Source organism: Trichinella spiralis, assembly GCF_000181795.1.
Source record: "Trichinella spiralis strain ISS 195 chromosome Unknown Scfld5, whole genome shotgun sequence".
In the NCBI taxonomy this organism is placed as follows: domain Eukaryota; kingdom Metazoa; phylum Nematoda; class Enoplea; order Trichinellida; family Trichinellidae; genus Trichinella; species Trichinella spiralis.
Window position 1 is genome coordinate 3,536,787 of NW_003526944.1, and position 20,554 is coordinate 3,557,340.

At 34.4% G+C, this 20,554-nt stretch overlaps 6 protein-coding genes across 6 annotated transcripts; all 6 read left to right on the forward strand.

The window, feature by feature from the left end:
* Positions 1-145: 145 nt before the first annotated feature.
* Tsp_08257 (putative WH1 domain protein) lies at positions 146-3,111 on the forward strand. Its single transcript, XM_003375212.1, has 9 exons — positions 146-307; positions 546-732; positions 789-953; positions 1,019-1,543; positions 1,613-1,703; positions 1,764-1,982; positions 2,320-2,420; positions 2,633-2,733; positions 3,061-3,111. The coding sequence occupies exons 1-9, from the start codon at positions 146-148 to the stop codon at positions 3,109-3,111; spliced, it is 1,602 nt and encodes a 533-aa protein (XP_003375260.1).
* A 771-nt stretch (positions 3,112-3,882) lies between these two features.
* Positions 3,883-4,758, forward strand: Tsp_08258 (putative ribonuclease Oy). Its single transcript, XM_003375213.1, has 5 exons — positions 3,883-3,906; positions 3,979-4,082; positions 4,308-4,386; positions 4,459-4,496; positions 4,641-4,758. Exons 1-5 carry the CDS (start codon positions 3,883-3,885, stop codon positions 4,756-4,758), a joined length of 363 nt encoding a protein of 120 aa, XP_003375261.1.
* Positions 4,759-4,820: 62 nt separating this feature from the next.
* Tsp_08259 (putative ribonuclease T2) lies at positions 4,821-5,269 on the forward strand. The gene is made up of 2 exons (XM_003375214.1): positions 4,821-4,931; positions 5,075-5,269. The coding sequence occupies exons 1-2, from the start codon at positions 4,821-4,823 to the stop codon at positions 5,267-5,269; spliced, it is 306 nt and encodes a 101-aa protein (XP_003375262.1).
* A 3,870-nt stretch (positions 5,270-9,139) lies between these two features.
* Positions 9,140-9,682, forward strand: Tsp_08260 (hypothetical protein). Its single transcript, XM_003375215.1, has 4 exons — positions 9,140-9,250; positions 9,290-9,338; positions 9,452-9,483; positions 9,512-9,682. Exons 1-4 carry the CDS (start codon positions 9,140-9,142, stop codon positions 9,680-9,682), a joined length of 363 nt encoding a protein of 120 aa, XP_003375263.1.
* A 6,133-nt stretch (positions 9,683-15,815) lies between these two features.
* Tsp_08261 (zinc finger protein) lies at positions 15,816-17,910 on the forward strand. The gene is made up of 3 exons (XM_003375216.1): positions 15,816-16,428; positions 16,510-16,569; positions 17,603-17,910. The coding sequence occupies exons 1-3, from the start codon at positions 15,816-15,818 to the stop codon at positions 17,908-17,910; spliced, it is 981 nt and encodes a 326-aa protein (XP_003375264.1).
* An 88-nt stretch (positions 17,911-17,998) lies between these two features.
* Tsp_08262 (conserved hypothetical protein) lies at positions 17,999-19,934 on the forward strand. Its single transcript, XM_003375217.1, has 6 exons — positions 17,999-18,163; positions 18,368-18,458; positions 18,534-19,202; positions 19,329-19,396; positions 19,720-19,833; positions 19,920-19,934. The coding sequence occupies exons 1-6, from the start codon at positions 17,999-18,001 to the stop codon at positions 19,932-19,934; spliced, it is 1,122 nt and encodes a 373-aa protein (XP_003375265.1).
* Positions 19,935-20,554: the final 620 nt, after the last annotated feature.

Below are 20,554 nucleotides of genomic sequence, written 5' to 3' on the forward strand. Positions count from 1 at the left end.
AGTTTCAAAATAATAATTAAAAAGTGATTTAAATTAAAAATTACTGCATTTCAGGAATATTTAAAGTTATATTTACTCTTTTAAATACCATGTTCTGGTGTTTGTATGCAATGCGAGAAATTTTTTCTTTTACAGTGAAAAATCAATGGTCGCCATTCAAGCTAGTGTTCTCAACTATGACGATGCGATTAAGAAATGGTTACCAGCTGGAGGAAGCAAAATCCAGGAAATGTCAAAAGTGCAGATCTTGCATCATGTTGAAAACAATACTTTTCGTGTTGTTGGAAGAAAATTACAAGACCACGATGTAAGTTTAATTTACAATCTCTTTTTATAGTCATTTCGAAATGTGCTTGCAGCATTATAATCTGCTGCTATATTTATTTTTTCTAAGAGACGAATGTTACATTTTTTTACATTCCTGACAAGTCAATTATTTGAAATGTGATTGGTGGCCTATTTATGAGGAATATTGCATAGAATTATTGAATGAACAGTTTGAACAAACAGCTTTGCATGAAAATGAATTTTGTTTCTCAATTTAGGTGGTAATCAACTGCGCTATTATACCTGGTTTAAAATACAATTTTACAAGCGACACTTTTCATCAATGGCGTGATCATATAAATCAAAAATTGTACGGATTGAACTTTTTGAATCTGGAAGATGCGGTAACGTTCGGTACGGTGATGAGTCGCGTTTTGGAAATGATCAATTCTTATCGAACTCAGGGTAAGCTTTTTTTTGTTCAAATGTTTCGGTTTTTTCACTTCAATAGTCAATTTAAGCCCAATCAAATGTAAATCGTCCAAGCATGGCATATACAGAACAAGGCTCAGTGACGGTTTCTCGTCAAACTGTAAATGGAAATACAACATCCGTTCTTCAGGATAATATGGAAATGCGAATGGACAATTTCGACCTCCGAAGACCAATTCAACAAGAAAATAGTGGTTTGAAAAAACTAAACTGATAATTTTACACACAACATTTTGTTGTTGTTGTTTCTCTTTTCCAGCGAACAACAGTGCTTATTGTTCAATGAGCGGTGGTGGGAAAACTGTTAGCCAAGGTACTCTGGCTTCGAGTCCGTCGAAGCCAACAGCACCAATGCCACCAACGATACAGCCGGCTTCTTCTCAAGCTGCTTACGGTCAGTGCAAGAGGCCGATTCCACCGGCTTCTACCAGGGCCCAAGTTATGAGCGATCCACCGCCGGCACCACCACCGCCCACACGATCCATGACTACCTCTACACCGAGCAGGCAGTCGATGGCGCAGGCGTTGGCCAGTGCAAAATTGCGCCCAGTTCCGGATGAAGTGAAAAATGCAAGATCCAGCTCAACCGGTAGCATTACCGAAACGGCAAATTTGAATCGTTTCGGAACTATATCCAGTCAAGCTCATCATTCGATCATATCAGAAATCACATCCGCCATTGCGAGACGGAATCTACTCAAAGAAGGAGGAGGAAATCAGTCGCCATCCAGTGCTGTCAGTGAGGTGAATGCTGATCAAGAAAATACGCCTCGATCTGATCCAGGTAAAATAATGCTTATTAATCGCTTGCACTTAAAAACAAGATTGCTATTATTATTATTATAATTATTAGAAATAAGAAAAAATTTCGAAAATCGATCCAGTGCAGGAGGTAGGCTTAGCTGCGCACCGGTTAACACAGATTCACCGCAAGTGCATCGCAAGTGAGTATAGCATGTATGATGATCGGTGTTTTATTTTTTTTTCTGATTGTCGGTGTTCAGAGCTCCAAGCGGTTCATCACTCAGTTCCCAAGATGACGGAATGGCATTGCGTACAGCTTCATCTGGCGCAGTTGTTGTCAACGGTCAGTCGAATGATCCACTTGAGCAGATAAAAATGGAAATCATACTCTGCATGAAAGAGGAAGTTTCTCGCGCTAAAGCAGAAATTCTCGAATGTAAGCAATTCAGGGATGATTTAATTATAATAGTTATCTGTATGTATGTATGTTTGTTTGTTTCATTATTTCCCTTCATCGACGGTACATTTGAATATGTTAAACTCTGTTGTTTTTCTTCATTGACGACGGTGCAGGGGTTTTATTTGTCGGATACTTATTTTCTTCAACGTCGAGTACATGTGAAAACAAGTGATCCATCTTCCAGTTAGATGCTTCTGTTTACTGGTCGGGTACTAGAGATTGATATTGTTTACAAATGTCAAGAGAATAAGAAGAATAAGATGATGGTGATAATGATGAAGAAGCAGTGCTAACAATGGGAAAGATAAATGGCGAAATCTCTTCAAAACTGAACAACTGTTTACATTTATATATAGCGGCAAACGTTTCTATGATATGTGCATGAACAACATCGAGAAAACGATTGCACCAGAAGCTAGTTTTCCCGTAGTGATGATGATGATGCTAATGGTGCTTGGTTGAAATAATCTTCGTTGCAAGAAAAGCATTTTATACTGCTTGAGTACACTCGCATTGTTGCATCGCTATTTTTGCTAGTTGCACTTAGTTTATATGGAGAAATGCAATTGAATAAGCGAAAGAAAAGAATATGATGAACAAGCAGACAATTTGAATAAATAGTAGAATAATGGAATAATTTATAATTATGACTATGTAGAAATTATAAAGTTAGCACAAACGATTTTACACCTGCACCTGGGTTATGCAATAGTAGAAAAGCAAACAAACGCGCACCAATATTAATTTTGATCTCGTGCATACTGGTGGTGGTGTTTATTTTGTTCCAAGTTTGAACAAATCGATTTCAACGAACAGTTTACACAATTCGAAGCGTAGAAGAAGAAAATGAATACAATTTTGACAATTGTTATCAATTTGCATGAAAGCTACAAATTATTTATTGATTATTATTTGAAATTGTATTAGAAAAATTGCAAATTTTTAAAGAAATTTCATTCTCTTTCATTTTAAAAAAATGATTTCCATTTTCAAAATACGCTTAATAATAATAATTTGCGATTTCTTTTTCACAATTTCTGTGTTGAAGAAGAAATTTTTTTTAATATTTAATTTGATAATATGTGTAAACTTTTTAGGCATGCGTCAATACTTTGGTGAAAAATGACAATGCTGAAATGACGACGTAAATCAATTTTTCGCGAAGAAAGCCCATTTTATCTTTAATTTGAACATTATTCTATCACGCATAATATGTTCTCAATAATTATTTACAACTTATTCATTTTATATGATGGCCTCTCATAGATTGCAGTTGATGTATCGCTTACATGTATGTGTGTGTATGTATGTACATTTTCACAATGCAAAAAACAATAATCATTGACACTTACCAAAATTGTATTTGCTTTCAACTCTGCTTTGACATCATTGTAGCACGGCTTCTGCTTTGCTCCACATTTTAGATAACGGGTTGAGTGAAAATATTCGCTTCCATGCTTTTCTTCTCCATTTTGTTGTTCATCTGCCGCTTTATTATAGTATTATCGAGAATATATATATCTACTATGTTTACCCTCGATTTGATTAGCCGTTTACTGAATTGTTATGCAAATTTTATTGCTTTCCTGCCGAGGCATATCACGCATTTGTTTACTTTTCTACCTTGCAATTTGCCTTTCTTTTAGTGTTATCAATATTATTAATAATCTACTTAGCTCATCTCTTGTTGAACAAAGTACCACTAGTTCAAACTGCCTCGGCTGTTTAATTTCATTTCATTTGATCTTCTGCCAGATTTTCTTGGCTGCTAATCTTTTCATTTTTAATTTTTGTGCTCGACCAATGATGCCATCTAGGAATACTCTAGTGGTGCTGTACGGATCGCTGCCATTGAAAAGAAAGAAAAAAAAGTTTATTTAATAAATGAATAATAAATAATATAATTAAATTAAGTGACAATGATATGCTATTATGTTGAAATCGTTTGCTTATCATAAATAATTTGTTTTTAATTTAATTGAATGAACAATTTGATGGAGAAAAACAATTTTTAGTCTGGATCACCACCTATTGTATCTAATAAATTTTTGGCAGCTAACATTAGTCTGCTGTGGCGGGACGTGGGATTATTACGTTTTCACGCAAGTTTGGCCACCAGGTATTTGCTTTGTAGGAGAAGGGGAAGTATGTAATTTATTTTCATTACTTTACAACTGTTCACCTTTATTTCTAATACGTTGTTTCCATATCTCAGACAACGCCTTGCTTGAAATCTTTTAAGCAATGGACAATACATGGCTTGTGGTAAGCATTGTATTGTGTTGATCTTAAAGTGAACATATATATATATATATATATTCATTTCATGTTTTATTTATTTCAGGCCCTCGTTTAGTAAATCACAACATGCTTCACCAGCATTTTGTTATAATGAAACAGGCTTCCATGTGAATGATCTGCAAGTATATAGAAATTGTTTAATTGACAAAACAAATCAACACTGACATAATAAACTACTGTTCAATCAATTTCAGCAAATAATTCCATCGCTAAATACGTTCTGGCCAAATCTGTTAAAGAATAAATCTGAATCAAGTTTATGGTAAAAATGTTTTTCATTTTAAAGTCTTCTTTCTTTATTAAATGAAAAGTTACATTTGAACTTAAAGAGTTCTTGTAAAATTCACATATTCACATAAAGTATCACAATTTAAAGGCGCCATGAATGGCTGAAGCACGGAACATGCGCATTTGGAACTCTCGATTCTACATCTGCGTTCAAGTATTTCCAATTGGGGATTCAACTGAAGCTCCTGTACAGTGTCGATTTGTAAGTTATTCCCGATGGATAAATTGATCGAGTTTTGATCTTCAAGTTTTTATTAGAATTTTGAAAATGAATGGAATTGTCCCTACACTGAAAAACAGCTACAAGGCAAGCGACTTTGCACTAGCGGTTAAGAAAGCGATTCAAGTTTGGCCCACCGTTAGCTGTACTTTTGAAAAAGTAAGACAAATACAAAACTGTAAAGCTTTTTCACTGTGAATTGAATCGAATATGTAAACAGTGAAATTGTTTTTCTAGTAAAGTCCACAAGCAAATTATTAACAAATGAAAGCTATAATTTTTTCTTTTTTACTACCTAACAGTGCTATAAGAGATGGCTACTGGCGGACATTCGGCTTTGCTTTACGAAAACGCTGCTATCTGAAGACTGTTTTGCTTCGAAATCATTTTTGAAATTTCAACTCGACCACAGCAACTCGACGGAAGGTTCGACAACTTTACCTCAAATATGTAAATGCCCTGACTACGTTCCAATTTGGTACATTCCAGCAGAATAATTCTCTGACAACCTATGAAACTGCGTTTTTGTTTTCAGTTGAAAATTACTTCAATGATTCGCTTAATGATGATAATGATGATAGGAATTAACTGAATAAAAGTGTGATGTTTGAAATTTTGCAATGTACGTAAATATTTGAATTGAAAAATTGAAAAAAAGAATTCAAACTAATTTCACGTTATCATTCTTCCAATGCACAAGTGACTGACTAGGAAAAAAAATTCATTTTTCATTTATAATATTACTCAATGTTTACAAACAACGGTACTTGAACATCAATTTTGTAATACTGTAGTGTATTTTGTATTAGTTTGATTGGTATTTCTTTTTTGCTGTGCACAATATTAAGTAAGTGACAGCGTAGAATTTCCGAAGCAAGAATAGAAAAGAAAAGGAAAGAAAAAAAAATCACCACTAAACGTTAATAATGAGCAAACGCTGAGATAAGAGGCAAAATAAATGGTGAAAATAAAATTTATTGCCCCATCAATGCGAGCATAATTCAGGTCTGTCGAGACGTTTGTTGAACAGTTTTACTACTGGATGAAATAGTTTCCAAGCAATGAAATAAATAATAAATATGTATTAAAGTAATAATAAAAAACCGTCAAGTGAGTTAGATGCACATATATACATATATGTGATCGTTTTAAATTTATTGCATTTGAATAATAAAAGTGGAAATAAAATCAGGACAACAGCCAAAGTTTGTGAAAATTTTATTTGGTGGTGAAATAAAAATGCAAGTGGGGGAGCAGCAGTTTTGATGACTAGAAATCAAGCGTGCAATTTTGGAATGATTTCAATGAACTCAGTCCAGTCAGCAACTGGGAACACTGAGAGATGTGATGATAAAACTTTTGGTGATACTTTCCAGATGTAAAAAATAAAATTTATTTATTTGTTTGTATAATTTTTCAAAAAAAATGTAATTTTTCGCACGTGATGATGAAGTTGTTATTTGGCAATTGTGCAGAGCAAAACAGAGTAGAGCAGAATATCAGAATAAACACCATCAAGCAGTGTGTTGGGAAAAAAGAAAAATGGCGAAACAATTTTCAACGCATCACCAGGCATGCAACGGCGGCAAGTCTTTGATTTGTAAAATTGAAAATGAGCCGTAAAATGTCATTCATTGAAAATGGTGAAAGAAAAAGGGGGGATGATGCGCGTACAACCTGTGAACAGGTTCTTGGAGCATCAATTTGCAGAAGCCTGATTAAATTGATCGACGCCCGAGTTGGTTTGGAACGGGTGAACTGAAGCTGAACAAGCGGCTACAGTGAAGAGCAGCAGCAGCACCAGTACAACGCCAGTGCTGAGCATGCATGCAACAATTTCTCTCTCTCAATTCTGCTTCAATGGAAAATTGCTGACAACAATCTGTCAAAAATTGCCGTCGGTCTAAAAAGACATTCAACTTTTTCCCATCTTGCAAAAATACTACTTACTAATCTGATCAGCTTCATTCATTCATTCAAACCTTCCTCCTGTATCAACCCTTTTACCACAACAACCAATACAATGTTATACTGTTCACTTTTTGTTGCTGCTGTTACACATTTTTCATTCATTTGCATACAACTGTGTGTGTGTGTGTGTGCATGCGTAAACTATTTCAATTTTACATTGAATACAATATATATATATATGTATTTGCAAAATGAGAAGAAGAAGAAGAAAACAATTTTCATTCATAAAACACAACTTATAGTATAGGTTACATCAATGAAGCACAAAGTGGGAAAAGTTCAACATTTGATTATTTATCAAATTATTAATGGTCAGTAATGTATGTTTGCATGCAATGTAAATATGAATAAATATATAAATGAACAATACTTCTCAGTGTAACAATCTATTGCATGGCATATTTATGAATAATAACAACATATAATAAGTATACGCTAAACTGAAAATTCATCATCATCATCAATCATTCATCATAGAACATGCTATTTTCAACAGAGTGATCATTTTTACTTTGCACCCATTTGCAATTTTATTATTATTCTTCTTTTTTACATTATTGCATTGCTGAACTGAATAAATTTAAAAATAAAATAATAAAAAAGCAATTTAAAGTTATTTTTCAATAATGAGCTAATGATAAAATAAAATAAAATGAGAATAAAAGCATCAAAACTAGATTTCAATGAAGTCTGTATTTTGGTAATATAATTTTAAACGACAACAGGTCAGTTGCTGTTGATTAAGATGCAAAATAAGTCAACCGGATGCCCTTCTTGAAAATAACTATTTTCTTCACGCCTTCAGTTCAAATTTGAAACGAGAAACCCAAGGAAAAACCCCCAATTTTGCTAATAATAATAATAATGTTTATTTTAAAATTTTCATTTGAATTCAATTTCATTCAGTTTAAAAATCCAGCTGCAACTCACACTAATAAACTTAAATTCACTGAACCGTATTATGCAACAGAAATACAATTGCAACTCGATATGCTTCGTGTTGTATTTATTGCAAAAAGATGAAATTCGAAATTTGCATAATAATTATGAAAACTTCTGTTTCTAGTAATAAGAAACCAACGAATAGTGATGGAAAACTTTTTGTTTTTCAATTTAAAAGATGCTCTCAAAATAACATTTCGCACTTTTACAAGTGGAAGAGGAGGAAAAAAAAATTCAATTTAACAAAATTTCCCAACCAAATTGAAGCTATTCTGTGAAAAAAGAAATCGACAAACAAACACATGTGACAAGTGACAATTTTTTTGGTTTTTATTTTTTTGCAAATATTCAAAACACGAAAAGCACAACGGAAACGTTGAAATAAACAAGCAAACAAATTAATGAACAAAATTTCCCCCCTTCCACTTTTGCTTCAATCTCTACTTGCAAAAGTTGACAATCTTGTATTATAATTATTGGCACAGTGTAAGAGCAGTTGAGATAATAATAATAATAATAATTTTCATAAAACACGTTAAATTGTTTAAATTAAATAAATTACTTCTGTTGACAGGTAACAGCAACATTAACTTCAAAGCAGCGGCAAGAAGGAAACAAGAAACTGGAACAAAACGGTGCAAAGCATCGGTAGCAAATTATTAACGGCTTCTTGACACAAGCAACAGCTGTCTCGAGAGAGGAAATTAATTTCACCAATCTCTCTCCTAATCATCAGCATGCCTGAGATCAAATGGCCCAATTTTTGTACCAAACTATCATCAAAGTTCACAATTTCATTTATGCACAATTTATCTGTGGAAAATTGCCACTTTTTTTTGATTGGTCCCTTTTCGCATCACCATATTTTTTGCCATGCAGAAGTTTACACTATTATCAAGCTTTATTATTTATTCTAGTCTTTTCGGCATTTTTCAAAAGATTATGAAAAATTAATCAATTGCAAATACAAACGTCAGTCGGCATCGGCTATAACGCATAAAGCTCTCAACTGAAAGCGATCAACCGCAACCTGAAAATCACTGTTCCAAACCAATGAATCCAATGGATGCAGCATTTGATGTTTCGAAAAAAAAGAATAAATGAAAATACTTTCGTCAGCATTGCAGCAATTTATCTATTAAAAAAACTGTCAAAAATGGAAAATTTTCCCACAAAATCCAATCATACGATGAATGCATAATACAACAGCAATCATTTGCAGATTTTTCAATTGCATGCTGTCTGTTTGTTGACTTCTTTTTTCAACGGATATATTATAAATCAATTCAACAATTGTGATTCAATTATGAAATAGTGAAATGCACAATTGCAATTTTTTCTTCCAATCTTGAATTTTGCCGATTTGTTGAAATCTATCCATCTATCTATCTATCTATCTGTCTGTCTATCTATCTATCTATCTATCTATCTTGCCGATGCGATAGCCAAAAGCGATGCCAGTTCGTAGTCGTTGCGGCGCAACAGACAGCCTGGCGTCGATGGAAAAATGCGATGAACCAAAACATTTCTTCAAAGTGTCATCAAAAAATATACAGTACACTTTAGTGTGATTGAATTAATAATAATAATAATAATAATTTCAGCTTATCGATATGGTTCAATTTATGAATCTGATAAGTCGATACACCGAAAGTCAATTATCTTCATTTACACTCATTGAAAAATCTTCATCTCATACTCATTCATTGCTTACTTGATAAAAAAAGGCAAAATAATATTATTATTAACAAGTCAAAACATTATAGAACAGAAAGTTTTCCTGATAATAACTTTACATGTTTATTAAGTAAAAAAAAAGAATCAAGAGGGACCCTGCTAAAATTCGGCGCTTCATTGAAGCCGGTTTTTCGAAAGCCCTGCTCCGGCACGAGTTGGGGCATAAAAATTTTGGGACACCTGCTTTGACAGCAGCACGTCGACCTGGAACCGCCCGGGGCTTCATCTCTCGGAACAGGATAGCAAGCGTTGACCAATGAAAGTTCAGGATTCGGCCACGCCCTCTGGCGAAATCGTCCAATCCAATCGTTGGAACGAAAACTCGCTTTCATTGATAACTTTACTGTCAAATCGGTGAATGAACAATCACGGCCAAGTGGAATTGAAGCTACTTACTTAGCAGTGTGCTTGGTTGTTGCGGAGGTCGATTTCGAATTTGGCCGAAGACCAATCACCACCACCACCACCATCTATAGAAAGGTAAAAAGTCGACCGAAAACGTCCCAGCAGAAAATCGTCAAAAAAAACCTTAACCTTCACCATCTATCTATCTATGCTTAAAATGCACATATCCGTGCAATGTGTGTGTGTGTGTGTTTGTGGATAAACGGTTTTTTTCTTTAGCAGATAAAAAATCTCACACAATTGGAATATGGATGGCACTTTGGAACCAGTGCTTTGTTCAACAATTGAAGAAGACGATGTTTTCGACGATCCTTCTCCAACATGCCAATATGCACCGGAGCTTAAGGTAAGTTTTCTTCTCCTCAACAGCAGATAGGATATAACAGTTAATAGTTTTTTATTTTAAATTATACACCAAAATAGGCATTAATTTTAATTTTTTATGGAATACCGCTTTTCAAATCTAAAGAAAACATTCGATGCAATTTCATGAATACAGAAAGAGGGAGATATGTGTAACGATTTGACAAATTTAAATTTTTTTCTTTTTCTAAATTTTACGTTGTCCATTTCAAACGTAGTGGCATTCATCATTCATCAAATCACAAAAACAAGGACACACGCATTAGTTTTCTTCAAAAGTTAAAACAGTACTTTCGTGGAGAGAGAAAAAAGTCTGCTTCTGGTCGGACTTTCAACAGAACAACAAAAACATCCTATCCAGCTTAACCGAGTGTTCAATGGAAGCTGTTTTCTTAAATCCCACTCTACTAATGGGTTTGTTTGAATGTAGAAGAAAGCGCGGAGGCGATTTGACACACGAATATCAACGCTCCGTTAGGTCCTAAGGTGCAATTTGAAAACGCCGACATGTCAACTTTACCAATTTGACAGCTCGTCATCATTGACATTCAGAAAACTTCTTCTTCTTCTTCTTCTACTTCATACAATTCATCTGTACATACATACATACATACATACATACAATACAGACACGCATAATTTTATATGCATAAATGGAGGTGAACAAAGCACACACAGTCCATATACACAACACAGACACATGCATGGATACATGCCATACTTGTGTGTAAACATTAGCGAACGGTAATCCTGTGCACAAACTTCAGGTCGCGCGTTTCATAAATATAAGGCCAAGAAGCTGGTGTTTATTCGCAAAGCTTAAGCTGCTCAGGTCTCCCGGGCAAGGTTGTGCGAGATTCGAATGACAAACGCTGTGTGATCCATCCGTCCACCGCGATCCTATTCTCCTCTTACTTCCGATCATTTCCTGTTATTTTTTACATAAAACCCCAACGCTTGGTTGCTTGGTGTATGCTTTTTGTCTTTCTTTTTCTTATTATTCCATAATCATCGAACATGCGAGCGAGCAACTGTATTATTAGTTTTAGTTGGCTATTTCACAGATACATGAATCGGTGATCAATTTCAGCAGTTCAACACCTTTTACACTTGACCTTCGCTAAATTTAATTTCAGATTAATCATTGAAAAAAATTAATTTTTTTATATTATCAAACTACACTCACTGTCTGTATCACTGTCGTAAAGTCAGATTTTATGAAAAATATACGATTTCACAAGCATGTCTCAAAAGAAAAAAACAAAAAATAACTCGATCTAGCTTGTTGTAAATCTTAAATTTGGAAAAAACGATCAGAAGAAGTGAAGTGTCAAGTGAAATTTTGTGATTAATATTTTGAAAAAGTAAGTAAGTAAGAGGAATATTTTTACAGCCCACCACATTCGCCAGAATTATTATGTATAATGAATATATATATGTATTTGAAACGTTTGTAAAATTCACACAATCGTAGTTTGACTATTTAAAAATGGAAAGCATGAAGTATATTTTCTAATAAAAAAATACTGTTTTTATCACTTATTACAAACATTCACTGGTGGCATAATGAAATTCATTTTAAAATATCTCTTTCTCACTCTACATCTCCCTTTTCTCAAACTTTTTGAAAGAAAATTGAAATTTTTCTTTCACGTTCGTAATTGTTGCTTTCTTCCATTTTATTTCACCCATAGTTTCTGCTGCTGCTGCTGAGTATAATTCGAAATGACAGTTTCAAAATGCAACTAGTAAACTAAGCTTCACGCTTGAAAGCATCCATCCGTGTGCGCGTATCATTTTTCTGCCTGCATGTTGTTTCTTTTTTCTTTCTTTATTTATTTATTTATCACAGACAAAGCAGTGCAGTTTTGTTTTTAAATATTAAAAATAATGCTTTGAACGGTGAAATGATGAAAACACAAAGTACACATTTGACAAGTATCCGGAAGTCAGAGAAAGCACAAGAAAACAAGTAGCACGTTGTTTGTTGTTGACAAGCTTTAAGAAGTGTCCGGCTAAAAAGCACAATTTGCCTGCTTGTCTGTCTGTTCACAGGATTTTGCATTCTTTTCACTTCAGTCGGTGAATATAGAAGAAAAATTATTTGACATTTTTTAATGCATTGAAAACGCATCTACCTCTTGAGCCTTCATTTCACTCCAGCGCCACTGCCCTGTCCAATTCAGCAGCTCGAACGGATACAGATTGGATGTAGATAAAGAGGCCGAAGAATGGCCAAATGAGCAATAAATTTATAACACCGCACAATTGTCACTCTGATCATGTGCAAGTGGTGCTTTTGACTGCCCCGCCAGGAAAGGCTAAACTCTCGCCGATTGCTTTGCGATGAAACGATCCACCGCTGAGCATTAAAAAAAATTACAAACTCAAATCCATCACAAACTCTCCGACGACGTTGATGATGATGATGGATATAACTATCTGAACAGTTGTTGTTCTCAATTTTAATGACCACAATCAAAGCAGCAAAAAAAGTAGTAAATAATGTCTGCTTTGAAGTAAACAAAATCTTTTTACATTCGGAAGCTATCTTTGATCTTTGAACATTAATGAATAAAATCTAGTAAAGTTGGAACAATCGGAGAAGATAATTTTCAAATTCTGTGAAAATAGAAATGCTCAGCTAAGCCCTTCGTTTTTATCCATTCGCGTTTTATTCAACATAACGTAAAAATTGTACTAATGAAATAACGCTGACCGTTGATTGTGATGGAAAGACACGTCAAGAAAATTTTCACTTGCATATCAACTTTATAAAATTTTCCTTGTTGTCAATTTTTCTATTTTCCTTCTTTGCAACTTTATTTCCCAAAATTTCCAGTAGAAAATATTAAAAATGTAAAATTATTCAAAACTATCTGTTATCAATGTATGTGAAAAAGTGCGTGTAGAACTTATATTTATGTGAGTTATTAAATGAATATTTAATGCCAATTATTTACAGTTTGTAAATTATCGAATAAAACATTTTATTTATTAGATTTCATGCTAATTCAATTAGTAATTACGATTCAGCTTTCCTAAATTCGAAATAAAATTGTTTCCATTTCCACATTTTAGTAATGTTTTAAAAACCAAGAAAAAACCCCTCATAAAAAAGTCACAGTGATGAAAGATTGTTCGGCATATTCGCTTTGATGTTGCACATGCATTGTCGCCAAATAATTGTCTGCTAAGATGATGTATGCGTGTTTACAAGAAGCTTCTTCTTCTTCAGCTTGTTCATTTTTTGCTTATTCCGAATTGCTCTTTTTTTCATTTACATTTTTTACATTGAGAAAATTATCCTCTGGTTCAAGAATTGAAATATTTTAAAAAATATACGACCATGCCAACGACCGGTTGTTGTTGTTGCCATATTTGTCAACGCTACCTGCATCCGAATGCTATAGCGCGCGTTTCAATACATATATAATAAGAAAGCAGGCATAGACAGACAACCAACCTGTTTGAACTTGTCGTCCGTTAGTTATTTCGGTGTCGCAAATTTGCAACTGCATGCAAAAAAGCACCACAACAATGCAAACTTTCTTTCTTTCCATTCACTCTTCGTTACATTACATTAAAATAATATACTAAGTGAATTTTATTTTTGGTCAGTTTAAAAGTATTGTCACTATTCTCTTACAAACACACACACACACACATATATATATATATACCGTATGTGCCCCCGCATAATTCAGCCCGTACTTCAGCATATCTCTTACAACCTTCCCTCGAATTTACCCCTTACCACCCTCTAGATTGGAGTGGAAATACAAGAAGAAAGAAAGAAAATTTTTTTAAAAGAATCAATGCTAAATTGTTTTTTACAAATGATTATTTGTCAAAAAGAAAAGGTCATTTGCAGTACTATAATGCAGTGCTGTAATAATAATAACAGTTTAATAAACTCATTTGCAATTGTTTCTCGTAAAGTTTTATATGATTTTAAAAGTTTGAAAAATCAAAAATCTTCTCACGAATGATTATGATAATGATAATCCTTGACCCTTTTACCTTTTACCTTGAATTGCAACAAAATTAATTAATTCTCCAGAGTGATTTTAAATTTTCCTAATCACAACGAACTAACTGATCAGATGATATTTTCCTCTATTCTGGGTAGACCCTTTTTTCCCCGTATTGAATATTTGTAGAATATTTCATAAAATATCAAAATTCTAATATTGAACTGAAGTGGTTTGTATTTTGTCAAAAGTTTCCCAATTTTACAACAACTTCACACAATCCATTGCCGATTGAAGAGTTCCGTGTCTATTGACCTGAAAGTTTGCAGTGAATTTTTTTCTATCTAATTTGACACCATTTTTTTTCTCAAATACGTAAACTTGAGAGATATTTTTAGAAAAAAAATTAAAATCTGAAAATCAAATCAGAATACAAAAAAAGAAGGGAAATGAAATGGAAGAGTTGAGCAGAACAGCAGCAGCAGCAAGCAGAAAAAAAAATACGCGGTACTCAGTTTCGCATCACAACTCTCTTCTACATCTACAGCTAAAATACTTTGTCACCAATTTTGCGGAAAAAAAATACACGATACTATTATATAATCACGATGCTTAATTATATATATATTTTTTTCTTTTTAATCTCTGAAAACATCACAAATGTCACATATTGTACAATTCAATGAATTATTATTATTTACAGGAACACATTTATTTCAGTTTATGCATAAGCGATTAAAGAGATCAGAAATAATGGAAGGGAAAAAAGCATAGCATTGAAGAAAGTGGAATTGTTTTTTTTTCATGAAAATTATACTAAACAATTTCAACTTGCAGCCGAAAAAACACCTGTTCTATATAGCTAGCTGTGTTGGACTTTAAAAATAAGTTCCACAAACTTAGAGGAGTGGTGGCTGCTTTTTCCACAGCCGCATTACAACTCTGATGTGCATTTGAGTTGGGAAGATTTTTTTTCCCAATTTTAACATACACATTTTACAACTTTTCTCTGTTTAAACACACATTTCGATTAAATCAAAATTATCTGAAAAAAACTATACCATCAAGAAGCTGTAGAATTATATTTTGTGTAATATTACTACTGACTGGGCTTGAATTTGCTTCTCATTCATCCTCATCATCATCCACCCTTTTCGCTGCTATTCCTGCACAAACCCCCTTTCGCTTCCCCCCCCCCTCTCCCAAGCTTTCTCTCCTTGTTGGACAAATCAAAAAATATAAATATTAGCTTATTTTCAACTTTTGATGTTGACATAAATACGTCGGAAAACATATAATCTATTATTGTGCAGATTAAATATAATAATAAGTAATAAAAAAACACGACAAATGATAATCTAAAGTGAATTTCTCTAAAGTTGATGAAACTTGAACTTCATTAATAGAAGCCTGTATTTTGGTGCTACAATTTCAGAAAGAAGAATTCAAAGAATATCTGAGCGGCTGGGCAGCCGAACAGACAAAACCACGCCGAGAAAGTGCCAGTCATGTGGAAGAATTTTTTCGCAGTGCGGATCAACCACGCCCTAACGCCAGGTTCAATTCGGTCGGTGGGGCTTTAACGTTCGGGTCGCCGTGGCTGAATCCGTCGGCCACCGTTTGGTCGAGCGAACAGCTCTGCGGCAACCCGATGGCCACATCGTCGAACGAAATGGTCGTCTGTCCGTACGTGTTGACCGAACTGAAAGGCGCCGGCAGCTCGGACAAGAACGGTCTGAGCCGTATTCTCAGTCAAACAGCCGGCAGTTTGTCAAGGGTAAAATTGGAAAGCTGCGACGAGTTGTCTCATCAATCAACAACAACTACAACCACTGCTGCTGCTGCTGCTGCTGCTACATCCGCAACATTGCCGGTGCAAGTAAAACTGGAAGAAGCCGAAAATAATCATCAACAGTTGGTCAATTGGAAAGAGGCTAACACGTCCATGCCAGGCTGGAATGGCGGTTTAATTGTACACACAACAGTGCCCGTTCAAGATATCCTATCCCAACAGCAGCAGCAGCAGCAGCAACAGCAACAACAACCGTCGCCAACTACGATCTCCAGTCAGTGTCCGGCAAAACAAGACATGCAACCATGCAAACAAGATCCGGTTCCATTGTCATGCCTGCCTCCGGGTGTGGATCGAAAAATCTTTTTCCCACCATCAATGTGGCATGGTCGTGGCCCACAAGCGCCAAAATCAAAACGTCGAAGCAACCCGGAATTGGAAAAGCGACGAATTCACTACTGCGATTATCCAGGTGACTGATTGGACAATTTGAGGAAAAAACCTGCTAATAATACTACGATACACATATGCATAAATATGCATTGCTTTTCAGATTGCAACAAAGTCTACACGAAAAGTTCTCATTTGAAAGCACATCAAAGAATTCACACAGGTTAGAAAAAGCTTGCACATTTATTTATAATATTCACACTGAATAATGCAGAAAAAATTAATATTAACTAGTTAGCAGCAACTAGCTTAAGCAGACAGACAGACAGAGAGTGATGCCAACTGCTTGTAAAAATGACTATACCGGAAGATAGGTTGGAAATGGCAATTTAATAATTGTAATTATAATTGTAATAATAATAATGATGATGATAATGCACGGGAAAAGCACAACCAGTTAGTTGCAAACAAACAGTTGCCAGGCGCGTTGTTAAAAATCAGTTATCATTGAAACTTTTGAAGACAATTAAAAATGTCAACTGGAGTGCGCGAGTGATTTGAAAAATTGCTCAAAATCAGTTCGGCTTCTCGCCCTTTTCTTGAACCGCTGAAGCGTGAAACGGCAAACCAATCTCACGTCAAAATCTAAACTGCTGCCCAATGTGAAAAAGTTGTAACGCATGTTATTATTGTAAAAATACCGTAAATTATTATTATTGGTATTATTCAACAGTTCAACTGCATCAATCATGCAATCTTAATTTCTTTCTCCACTTCACCTTCCTTATGACTGACAGTTGTGAAGAATATATATATATATATTTATTTAAACTTTGTTCACAGTCATTCCTATAATTTCTATGGTACAAATATCATCATGATTGATTGAATGAAGAAATATAGTTAGTTAATAAATAAATATTCACTGCGCTCATCTTCTACAGTGGATGCAGATGTAGATGCTCTCAATTGATGAGTCAGTGAAAAAAATGGTTGTTATTTCGTGCGTGGTGGATATTTTCAATAAAAACTTAGCTAATCTACACAGATTTAGCAAAAAAGTTTTATAGGTGCAACAAACAAACAAACAAATGAATAAATGAACACCATAGACCACAGTTTTTTAAAAAGCTTTTCACCAGATTGTTCAAAGGAAATATCAGATGAGCCGATGCAAAATTATTACCAATAATAATAAAATTTTGGAATAAACTCTCGTTTAAAATGACTATCTATAGGGCTTTTTCCTTTTTCAGGAGAAAAACCGTACACATGCCAGTGGCCAAATTGTCAGTGGCGTTTCGCACGATCCGACGAGCTAACACGCCACTATCGCAAGCACACCGGGGCAAAGCCGTTCCGATGCAAGCTCTGCGACCGGTGCTTTGCCCGCAGTGATCACTTGGCTTTGCACATGCGACGCCACCAACCGAAAAATCGCGTCAGCCGCCACATGAGCCTCGACCCCACCTCAGCCGCCGCCGCAGCCGCTGCCAACATCTCACCGCTGAATCCACACCTACCGCTTCAACATTCACGTTCCAACCCAATAGCTTACGTTTGAAATTCCACCCCAAACACAGGCACTTTTATGAAATTGTACAATTTTCATCCATGTGCATTCCGGTTGTGCATACCCCATCCATGCATGCATGCATGCATGCATACATGATGCAACACAATCCAAAAGTGCCATTTTTCCATCTACACTGCTTGCTTATCTCTATGTCATTTACTTTGCACCGCTTTTCGCTTATCTTTTTCACAGCTGCACATCTCACCTGAATACCACAATTAGACACACACACACGCAATATGTAATCATGCAAAAACGTTTTCTTTACAATATATTCTGCTCGATATTTGACAGTAAAAAATATGATTGTTGGCCATAAATTACTTATATCTATTTATTTATCCCAATTCATTCAGGTTGCATTTAAAGAAAAAATAAACTTACTGTAGTTTAAACAATTCAAGATCATTTGATCAACTTTAAACAAACGAAAAAATTTTTAAAGTGTTTGATAGTTCAAAGTGACCAACTACACCGAGCAATTCAATTTGACCGAATTTACGTCGATTGGATTCGTGCGTTCGAAACGGTGATCGGTAAAATTAGCCAATTTTCCATTATTCCTTATTGAGCGATACAAATAAATATATTTTCTTTTCTTTTACATTTAGAAATTATCGACATGTCCGAAATGAAGAAGCTGATTGCTATTATGCTGCTCGCCTACTTAGTGGACAGTGTGATCTTCAAATGTCCACACGATGTTTTTACCAAAACCGCGGGATGGATGAAAAACAACGCCTGCATGACTGTCGTGAAAGCACCGAAGGGTGTTGATCTAGATGATGATTATATCAAGGAATGTCAGAAATACAGCGCAGGATCTGGATATATGCAACGCAATCTGGCATCCGTTATAAGAAAAAAGAAGCTTGTCATAGAGCGAGCTAGTGATACGACAATATATTTGAATTATAAAATTGTTGGACAAGTGTTCGAGCAAAATCTTACTGTTGTAAAGTACACTCTGTCAGGGACCTTAGCGGATGCCCAACCGCAAATATTCGAAATGAAAAATACTGGATGGGATACGATATCGTCAAAAATATATATACCCACAGAATGGGTCAACCAAGTTGGAAATACAACCATCGAAACCCCACTCTGCGCAGTATTTGTACGTCAGAATATCGACTTTGTCCCGTGCAAAAGTGGCCAAACGTTCACGCATATTGTCTGTACGATGGAAAGATTGGGAATGTGCAAAACTGAGGACAGAGAATTTGATGAAAGCGGCTGTAGAGAGTGTGAAGAAGATTACTTGCTACCATACTGCAGAAGTATGTATGACTTTTCTGACACTGTTCACAATAGTTTCATTTCTAAACGAGTGAACGAGTTTTGCAAATTTGTCCAATTTCCATATAATTCACGTAAATGATGAATCATTAAATTAATTTTTTTAGATAAATCAGTAATTACTAATCCGGTAAATGAGAGTGATAAAATGAAACTAGCTGCAATTATACCAACCGTATGTTTTATCATAATCATCATCTGCTGCGCAGTTATTTATTACAGGGTAAGCAGTATTGATTTTATAACTAATTGTAAGAAAAGTTGAAAACCCGTTTATGAGATTACGCACACATAGGTACTAAAATTAAAGAAAGCTTTTTAAATAACTTTTCTATTATATACAATATAATATAAAGTACGAGAAATTAGTTTTTAATGTTCACTTATTTGAATATTTGAAGTATTTCATTTATTTAACTTGATTATCAATAACAGCCGTGTGCATATAATATAGAGTATAAATTGGCATGATTTTGAATTTCGTTTCTTCTGTTGTAGAGACGCAAAGCAAAGAAATTGGGTGAAGAAACGATGTCAGCAATGAGTTCAGCACGCGCATCGACGTTTGGCTCATTCGCATCCGCTTTCGGATCCTTCGCCAGCGTGGCGTCGGTTAAAAAATAACAAAATTTTCCACACATTAACATTAACATTATATATTTATGATCATCATTATTATTATAATTATCTATCTTAAGAGTTTATGTTTATAAAATCAAATTAAAAATAAATATTTAAATAAAAACCCTTAACTAAAATAGTGATTTTTTGTTATCAAAAAATTCAACTAAAGCTACTAAAGCAGAAAAATCGCTTTCACAATTGCAATTCATAAAAACAGTTAGAAGATCTCGAACCAGTACGTGAATAACAGTTTCAGAGAAGAAACAGACAAATAAAATGGGATAATCTGTGTAGTGTGACAAGATAAATAGAAAAACTGCATTTTTCCCAAGTCAACTTTTCAATGTAACCACCACTTCTGATCTTTACTAGTCATATTGATGAGAAAAATATGTCACAAAATATTGCACAACTGATATTCACAGTAGGATAAAAAATGCAAAAATTTCGCCGCTCATTCAAAAGTACATTGAACACGCATGTTTATTAATAAATAAATACACAAATATATGCATATAATACGAATAAAAAAATATCTTTCAAACACACACACACACACATCAGTGTCCTAATGTTACTGCTTCGCTAGTTTGTTGAAATAATTTTATAAACAAAGAAATAATTAATTGTTCAATAAGATATCTTATTAATAAGTTGCCAAATTAAAAATTTTTCATTCCTCGAAGTCAATAGTTGTCTATTATTCAAT

What these genes read in the sequence shown, in the direction of transcription:
- Tsp_08261 (XM_003375216.1), top strand. Translation starts at nt 15,816, where the DNA reads ATGGCCACATCGTCGAACGAAATGGTCGTCTGTCCGTACGTGTTGACC. An exon ending in TCACTACTGCGATTATCCAG is followed by an intron (nt 16,429 to 16,509) that starts GTGACTGATTGG and finishes ATTGCTTTTCAG; the next exon opens with ATTGCAACAAAGTCTACACG. An exon ending in ACATCAAAGAATTCACACAG is followed by an intron (nt 16,570 to 17,602) that starts GTTAGAAAAAGC and finishes TTCCTTTTTCAG; the next exon opens with GAGAAAAACCGTACACATGC.
- Tsp_08258 (XM_003375213.1), top strand. Translation starts at nt 3,883, where the DNA reads ATGATATGCTATTATGTTGAAATC. An exon ending in TATGCTATTATGTTGAAATC is followed by an intron (nt 3,907 to 3,978) that starts GTTTGCTTATCA and finishes AACAATTTTTAG; the next exon opens with TCTGGATCACCACCTATTGT. An exon ending in CACGCAAGTTTGGCCACCAG is followed by an intron (nt 4,083 to 4,307) that starts GTATTTGCTTTG and finishes TATTTATTTCAG; the next exon opens with GCCCTCGTTTAGTAAATCAC.
- Tsp_08262 (XM_003375217.1), top strand. Translation starts at nt 17,999, where the DNA reads ATGCATGCATGCATACATGATGCAACACAATCCAAAAGTGCCATTTTT. An exon ending in GACACACACACACGCAATAT is followed by an intron (nt 18,164 to 18,367) that starts GTAATCATGCAA and finishes AAATTTTTAAAG; the next exon opens with TGTTTGATAGTTCAAAGTGA. An exon ending in CTTGCTACCATACTGCAGAA is followed by an intron (nt 19,203 to 19,328) that starts GTATGTATGACT and finishes TAATTTTTTTAG; the next exon opens with ATAAATCAGTAATTACTAAT.
- Tsp_08260 (XM_003375215.1), top strand. Translation starts at nt 9,140, where the DNA reads ATGCCAGTTCGTAGTCGTTGCGGCGCAACAGACAGCCTGGCGTCGATG. An exon ending in AAAATATACAGTACACTTTA is followed by an intron (nt 9,251 to 9,289) that starts GTGTGATTGAAT and finishes TAATAATTTCAG; the next exon opens with CTTATCGATATGGTTCAATT. An exon ending in TCCTGATAATAACTTTACAT is followed by an intron (nt 9,484 to 9,511) that starts GTTTATTAAGTA and finishes AAAAGAATCAAG; the next exon opens with AGGGACCCTGCTAAAATTCG.
- Tsp_08257 (XM_003375212.1), top strand. Translation starts at nt 146, where the DNA reads ATGGTCGCCATTCAAGCTAGTGTTCTCAACTATGACGATGCGATTAAG. An exon ending in GATGATGCTAATGGTGCTTG is followed by an intron (nt 2,421 to 2,632) that starts GTTGAAATAATC and finishes GAAATTATAAAG; the next exon opens with TTAGCACAAACGATTTTACA. An exon ending in TCTCGTGCATACTGGTGGTG is followed by an intron (nt 2,734 to 3,060) that starts GTGTTTATTTTG and finishes TAAACTTTTTAG; the next exon opens with GCATGCGTCAATACTTTGGT.
- Tsp_08259 (XM_003375214.1), top strand. Translation starts at nt 4,821, where the DNA reads ATGAATGGAATTGTCCCTACACTGAAAAACAGCTACAAGGCAAGCGAC. An exon ending in TTAGCTGTACTTTTGAAAAA is followed by an intron (nt 4,932 to 5,074) that starts GTAAGACAAATA and finishes ACTACCTAACAG; the next exon opens with TGCTATAAGAGATGGCTACT.